Here is an 8722-nt window from a genome sequence, read left to right on the forward strand (position 1 = left end):
TGGTCCATTTCATCCCCTGAACATTTCACGATCATCACCAAAAACTAATCATTTCTACTCTGGCCCGAACCCAACCTCCTTAAAAAATTCGTTACAATCGGTCCATAATTGCGGCCTTAAGCTTGTTTACAAGCTTATCTCGTCGAGATATGATTTACATAAACTTTTGGAGAGACAATATGTAGCATGGGATAAAAATGTGCTTCTCTACAAAGAACCTATTATATATTAGGCAGTAGGCCCGTTATCTAGCAAACACTTTATTGCAATTTGCATCAGAGGAAAGGTCAGTAGTTTTTTTTTCATATGTAGGATACTTTGCGAAATATATATGTCCTCAAGGAATTAAAATATCGACCAAAAATAAAATTTTTATATTTTGCATACAAAAGTAATGGTCCATTTCACCCGCTGAAGAATATCAGATCATCATTCAAAATTGTAGGCATCTTTTTCGACCTATACTCTTACCCGGTGCAAAATTTCGTGACTATTGATGTATAATTGCGACTTCTAGCGAGTTTATTATTACACTACAAATAATTAACGGAATATATTAGGCTGTAACTCTGTTATCTGACCATGCACACCAACATAATTGGCATCAATTGAAAGGTCAAGCGTTCTACTTTCAAGTGTATCTCACTTGTCCGGAATGTCACTTCCAGGAATTAAGATATAACCTGTATATTAAAAATTTTCACAATTTTCACACAAAAGTTTTGGTCCATTTAACCCTCTAAATATTATCCGATCGCCATCTCAAATTGCAAGCTTCTCCTTTGTGATATACTCTTACCTTATTTAAAATTACGCGTTAATCGGACTATTATTGAGACCTACAGAGCCGCTAGAAAATTGGATAAATATTATGTTTTTGGTCCATTTCACCCGCTAAATATTTCACGATCATCACCAATAAGAATAGGGATCTATTCTGATCTGAACCCGACCTCCATACCAAATTTCGTGACGATCGGTCCATAATTGCGGCCTGGAGCGTGTTTACAATTTATAATGGACAGACGGACGGACGGACGGACGGACAGACACACATCTCAAAATCGCTTTATCTCGTCGAGATATGAAGATTGATATACCACATTGGGGGTCTCCGACGAATATTTCGCGGTGTTACATGAATTTTTACCAAAACAAACTTATAATACCCTTTTCCACATTGTGGTATAGGGTATAAATATACAAATGTAAAAAATACACTCGTAAGTAGATCCCAAAACAAAAATGTCTAAATCTTTAAAGAAAAAAATCAAAACACTAAACAAAGAAGAAACTGAAAATACAGCAATACGGCATATTCACTGAAACGACCAGAGGCATCGTCAGTATTTTTAATGTCACACACAGAAATGCAAATATGTATATGCAGCTAGAACCAAATTTTTTGTAAACTTCACACTATCTTGAACATTCTTCAAAAAATTTGGAGAGTGGCGAATGATGGCGATGTTAGTAAAACTCAACTTCAATTTTTAGGACTTGGAAAAAAATCCGCAAAAAAGTATTATAAAAAATGTGATTTCCAGCACATTTTATGCGAATAATGTGTACACATGTTTATGTAAAAGTAATTAGGAAACATTATACTAAAACTTCCATTTTGAAAAAAAAATAATTTTATCCTTTCAATTTTGAGTTATTTGCCCTGCAAGAAGTCCCAACCTTACTGATGTTTTTAAAGTTTTTAAGAGATCATACGTAAATGTCAATTTCTTCTGTTTTGTTTTGTTAAATACCGTTATAAATTACAAAAACAGTGCTGGAATATTAAAATATGATATGTTTAGAGAAAATTTGCATAATTGTCGCAGAGATTTGCTGATATCGATTTTTCGATTTTTGTCGCAGGTTGGGACCAGCGTTTATATGTTTGTCGGCATATATTTCAAATGAATTTGAATTTTTCGGCATCATGTCCAACAGTGTAAAACGGCCAAAACGACACAAAAATTTACCCTAACGTTGTATGTGTTTTCAGCTTTAAAATTTTATCATCACATTTAACTTTATGTTAACCGTAACGCTATAAATCCAAACTATAACAAAAGAAGACTTATAATAAAGGGGGTTAATGAAATTGAAATATATGGTCTGTTCCTGAACTGCAAGAATCTAATAATTTTTACTATTTTTCCGATAACATAAAGGAAAAAATGTTATCATAGTAAAAATAGTAGCTTCTTGCAGGTTCTGGAACAGAGCAATAATGAACATAAAACAATGGAATATCTCAAATAAATCATTTTAAAAAGCGACTGAGTGCAAATAATAATTTTATTCTAGAAAGTTAGCTTTTATTACTCAAAAATACCCAAAAACATCTTAAAACGCTTCTTGCATAGAGTCATGCAAAATATGTGATAAACATCTAAAATTGATTGCATCTTAGCTGCACCATGCCCTTTTAAAAATCATGACTTCTTTCACGTAAAAAGAAATAGTCACTTGCACTCATGATTCAACTACTTTTTTGGCTACAAACAAATATACAGTCTGACATTTCTTGCACATATGATCATCTTTTTGGATGCAAACATTAAAATATACAAGTAATTAAAAATACAAGTAATTAAAATACCATAAAATAAATTGTTTCTTGTGTTCCGAAGAATTTTATTTTCAAAAAGTTATTATAAATGTAAACATTGCTAAAATGTGAAAATTTTGTGAAATTGATTCAAATCGGACATTGTCAAAATGTGAAGAACGGAATGCATTTTTCATGACTCTGCGTGGACTGCTTCTAAAAAAGCTATTCAATCACTACTTCACATAGAATAACTTCAAATAAATTTTGCTGGGTTGGGTAGCTGTAGACACCATATGATCACTATTTACTTCCAAACAAAATTAAATCCATGTTTATTACGTCCCATCCAACTTTAAAAATTTATTTTAGAATGATAAATTACTTTAAATATTAAAATTTTGGAGTATAATACAAGTTATTAATTTTAGTAAAATAAGGACAAAAGTACATATTTCCAACAACTATCGGGTGTGAACCTTCACATTGACAAAACTACTTGACAAATCAATACCATAATTCTAATTCCTTTAAATTGAAATGTTTACTATAAATTCTCATCAATAAATTTGTATTCCGAAGTACTTGATTTTGACCATTTTTGTCCACGGTCGTGACACTGTGCGTTGTTTTTTTTTTGCACTCTTTCCACACATTTCTTATTATTTTAGTAAATTAATTTTAATATCATTATTTGTTCGCCATTAATTTTTTTAGAATATTAGAATTTCACTAAAATTGCATCTTGTACACAAGTGAGGTTATGGATAGCAGGTAATTTATTTCATTCCAATGGTATTTTTTGCAAAAAAAAAAAAAAAATAATAAAAATAATAATACTAACATTTAACTTCGCCATATGTGTATCCTTGTTTTATAAATAATATCAACACTACTAAATATTTGGCAAACATTCTTTTTATAATATTAATAAGTTGTTTCTGTTTTTCTTATCGTTTAAAATAGCAATTTCAAGAATTTAAAAAATTACGTTAGACAACATATTTGTTGTGAGTGACTAAATGAACTGAATGAATGACTTTACCAGTAATTCAATGCTGCAGTGGTATTATTGTGTTCGCATATTATCTATCTATACTATAGATTTCTACATTATATGCAATTAGTCCAGCGATTACACCGCCTGCCAATCGCTGCATATAATGTAGAAATCTATATTATAGATAATATGCGAACACAATAAAACCATTGCAGCATTGAATTAATGGTAAAGTCATTCATTCATTAGGGCAATGACCAAACAAATACCACGCCAGTACCATGTGCGGAATATTGTCCTGATAACGAAAACGTGTGTTTTTTAGTTCTATTCGGTGAAAAAAGTTTCCGCACCGACTGCGATTACTATGACCCCTTTGATATTTTTTTCTATTTAAAAAGTTAAATTTGCTTTGTCTGAATAAATATTTATAGAAAATAAATACGATTCTCATTCATTAAAAACAATCTATAACTTCCGCGAATTCATTGCAAATGATCACATATTCTCTTGTCCGATAGGTACAATAAATGTAAACATAAAATTCGCGAGTTTATAAAGAAAAACAAAAAATTGTGATATTGTCAAAGGTGCAATAAATGCTCTGAAATATCGCGATTTCATTGGTCCAAAATGGGTTGATATTGATTTTAAATAAGATTAAAACTATTAATAAGTAGTTACGAAAAGCGTATATGTCATTATAACAAATAAAATTAAATAATGCATTACCGAACTTCAATGCATTTGGTGCGGAAACTTTTTTCGCGATAGAGAAGAAATTATAAATTATTATCATAGTAGTTTTTCATGCTCTGCACGGCTATGCGGTGGTATTTTTGATATTTGCAAAAATTGCAAAAAAAGTTTGTAGTATGGATATGAGTGTTCTTTTCAATTTCAAATACAAAACTAAATTTTATTTTATGAAAATATTTTTGTTTAAATTTTTCACATGAGAATAATTCTTAGCCTACTTTTTTATTTTTAATTGCACAGTTACTGCTTGTAGCAAGTGCCACCACAATACTCCTCCCCCAGTGACAACGTTAGGTATTTATTCGTACAGGTCTTCCAGATCGTAGTACTCGAGTTTGAATGTCAGGTGGAACAGCAAGTGGTGGTGATTCGAATGTCGTCATTTAGGCGATCAACCGATATCAATTTTTTCTTCCCATTTACGTCGACCAAAAAAGTTTTCTCCCCTTTGGATATAACAGGGAATGGTCCGGTGTAGGGAGGTTGCAATGCAGTTGGTACAGCATCATTTCTGATGAAAACAAATTTTGCTTGTTTTAATGCTTCCGGTTCATAAACATTAAAATTGCCATAACGGTGCACCTTCGTTGCTTTTATTTTATGCATATCAGCTTTGAATTGCGTAACCCAATCTGAAGTTATTTTCGTGGTTTTTGATTCCGTAAAAAATCACCATGCAACGTTATCTCCATTCCATAAACTGAAGCTGCAGGCGAAACGTTCAAATCGTGGTTAATAGATGCACGCAATCCCAACATTACCATCGGTAAGACCTCTGACCAACGCTCTTTTGCGTGACACATTATAGACGATATAAGTGTTCGTTGCCAACGTTCAATTTGACCATTGGATTGCGGGTGGTAAGGCGTAGTATGAGTGACACGAACTTCAATCAATTTTGAAAATTCTCCGAACAGTGCAGATTCGAACTGTCGTCCTTGATCTGTCACTACTTGAGAAGGCACTCCAAACCTAGATATCCATCCACTAAAAATGCTTTTGCAACAGATTCAGCTGTTATGTCTTGTAATGGAATAGCCTCGGCCCATCTCGTAAATCTATCAATACATGTTAGACAGTATCTATACCCTTCCGACGGTGGAAGAGGTCCAATTATATCAATGCTTACTATCTTAAATCGCTCGTCTGGAATAGGAAATTGACCAACAGCGCCTTTTATATGGCGTCCAACCTATACTTGCTGGCACTTTAAACATGACCTAGCCCAATTGAAAATTTCTTTCCGCATATTTGGCCATACAAACCTATCCAATATCTTCTTAATTGAGGACTTTGAGCCGGGATGTGATATGTTGTGTATCATGTCGAATACTTGTTTTCGGAAACGAGGTGTGATGTACGTTCTTGATTTAGATGTTAATACATCACATATGCAAAGTATATGCATTTTACATATTTTCTTATGCAACAAATATTTCAATAATAGGTACAAAAATGTTTGTATGTACAAGTTTTCTGTTTAAAATTCTTTTCGGACAAGTCAGTAAAATAGAGAAATGTATAACCACAGCCTCAACCTTCAAAATACCGAAAATCGGGAGGTATCGTTCTATGGGGGCTATATGAAGCCCTGAACCTACACCGACAAATTTTAGGTAGAAAGTTGTTTAACCCCAAGGAAGACTTAATACCAAATTTCAGCCATTTGGCGGGATATTGAGGCCACAACCTTCAAAATACCGAAAATCGGGAGGTACCGTTCTATGGAGACTATATCGACGCCTCCAAACAATAGTATGCTAAGTCGACTTAGCATGTTTTCAAGTTCTTTACATTTTTATATTTAACGTTCTTTAACTTAAATTCTGTCAAATTTTGGTAATGATCGGACAATCCGAACAGAAGTTATAAACAAATAATTACTTAGCATAGTACTGAAGGTCAAAGAAATTTCCAAACTTTTAGAGCTTGTCCTGCAAAACTCGCTTTTCAGAATTAGCAAACTATTATTTGGAGGTGTCGAACGTCCTTTAACCTAAATTCTCTCTAATTTTGGTAATGATCGGTCAATCCGAACAGAAGTTATAAACAAATATCGACTTAGCATAGTACTGAAGTTCAAAAAAATTTCCAAACTTTGAGAGCTTCTCCTGCAAAACTCACTTGTTATACCCTACACCACTATGTGGTAAGGGGTATTATGTGTTAGTGCATTTGTATGTAACATACAAAAGGAAGCGAGATAGACCCATAGTTCCTTCTAGGGATATACATAGAATCACTTTCTGAGTCGATTTATGCAGGTCCGTCCGTCCGTCCGTTCGCAACATACAGGTCGCATTTGTTGACCGATTTTGGGGAATACCATTTTTTTAGCCGTCGGAAGATCAAGTTCGAAGATGGGCTATATCGGTCCAAGGTTTGGTATAGCCCCCATATAACGGTTCCTCCCGATTTAATGTATTTTAAGGATCTTAGCCGCATTTCTTGCCCAAACCAGCTGAAATTTTACATTTGAGGTTCCCAATGGCCGCGAAATTGCTCCACTAAAAATTGTCAAGATAGGTCCACGGTTCGGTATAGTCCCCATATAACGATACCTCCCGATTTAAGGTATTTTATGGATCTTAGCCACATTTTTTGCCCAAACTAGCTGAAATTTTACATTTGAGGTTCTCAATGGCCGCGAAATTGCTCCACTAAACATTGTCAAGATAGGTCCACGGCTCGGTATAGTCCCCATATAACGATACCTCCCGATTTAAGGTATTTTAGGGATCTTAGCCACATTTTTTGCTTGAACTAGCTGAAATTTTACATATGTGGTTCCCAGTGGCCACGAAATTTCGCCACTTAAAATTGTTAAGATAGGTCCATGTTTTTTTGTAGCCCCCATATAACGGTACCTCCCGATTTCAGGTATTTTAACGATTTTCCCCAAATATGGCTCCAATTTGCCATTTGGAGTTTAATGAGTTCAAAAAATTTACTTTAATGTTTCATGTCTGAAATACTCAGGAAATATCACCAACATTACTACGGGATATTTTACCACCGTAGACAATTTGATGGGAATCGAACCCGGACATTCAGCGTGCAAGGCGGTTGCACATAGCTAATTCCTACAGGTTGTGGTGTAGGGTATCACATGGTCGGCCCCGTCCGACTATAGCCTTTGCTTACTTGTTAGACTTAGCATACTATTATTTGGAGGTGTCCATATGTAGACGTGGACCTATACCGATAAATTTCAGGTGGAAAGTTTTATACCCCCAAAGAAGACTTAATACCAAATTTCAGCCATTTCGGAGGGGAAATGAAGGCGCAACCTTCAAAATACTGAAAATCCGGAGGTACCGTTTTATGGTGCTATATGAAGACGTGTACCTATACCGAAAAATTTCAGGTGGAAAGTCTTGTACCCTTGACGGAGACAAAATGCCAAATTTCAGTCATTTTGGTGGGATATTGGGGCCACAACCTTCAAAATACCGAAAATCGGGAAGTGCCATTATATGGGGGCTATATGAAGACGTGGACCTATACCGATAAATTTCAGGTGAAAGTTTTATACCCCCAACGAAGACTTAATACCAAATTTCAGCCATTTCGGAGGGATATTGAGGGCACAGCCTTAAAAATACCAGAAATCCGGAGGTACCGTGCTATGGGGGCTATATGAAGACGTGGACCTATGCCGACAAATTTCAAGTGGAATGTTTTATAACCCCAACGAAGACTAAATACCAATTTTCAGTCATTTCGATGGGATATTGAGGCTACAACTTTCACAATACCGAATATAGGTAGGAACAGATTACAGTTGTAAAGTTGCATACCCTAACGAAGACTTAATACCAAATTTCAGCCATTTCGGTGGGATATTTAGACCACAAATCATTGAATATATTTTTGCATATGGTTTTGCATATGCTCATTTTATGCAGATATGTAAAAATATGTCAAAATATGCACGATATGCAAAAACTTCTGGGCCTAATTCGTTTTATTTTGTAATAAAACGAGTTTTTGTCTAATCAGATTTTCTCTACGACCATCCTAACCATATATGCATTTGCATTGGATTCCGCTGTCTAAACATCAGCAAAAATAAAAGACCAGAGAAATTTTCGTCGAAGACCAATGTTGCAATTTACAACTTTTGTTCCATACTTTTCGTATTATTTGCTGCATACAACACAAATGATTTCCGTGGACACTTTTTATCTTCACTCTTCGGTGGTATAACTGAAATGTCGGCTCTAGTATCTATAAGGTACCTGTACTTCGAGTTTGTATCTTGAATGAACAGGTGACTTATCTGTAGGCCACTCTCATCCGTCACCGTAGATGAGGTGCATAATTGTTTTCCGATGGTTTGAAGGAGCAGGGCGACCGACATTTGGAAGATCTTGTCCGGGAATTGCTTCTCGAGCGGACATAATTCGTTTTGT

At 34.6% G+C, this 8722-nt stretch overlaps 1 protein-coding gene across 1 annotated transcript in view; it reads right to left on the reverse strand.

Moving 5' to 3' along the window:
* The window catches only part of LOC141392735 (nose resistant to fluoxetine protein 6-like), a 29969-nt gene extending 26378 nt beyond the window's left edge, over nucleotides 1-3591 (reverse strand). Inside the window, exon 1 of the mRNA XM_073965617.1 lies at nucleotides 3393-3591. Within this exon, the coding sequence (XP_073821718.1) occupies nucleotides 3393-3462 (70 nt within the window). The 5' untranslated portion in view covers nucleotides 3463-3591. The remainder of the gene's footprint in view (nucleotides 1-3392) is intronic.
* Between the last annotated feature and the right edge of the window lie 5131 nt (nucleotides 3592-8722).

Source organism: Musca autumnalis, unplaced genomic scaffold (genome assembly GCF_047663935.1).
Source record: "Musca autumnalis isolate F117 unplaced genomic scaffold, ASM4766393v1 scaffold_2, whole genome shotgun sequence".
NCBI classification, from domain to species: domain Eukaryota; kingdom Metazoa; phylum Arthropoda; class Insecta; order Diptera; family Muscidae; genus Musca; species Musca autumnalis.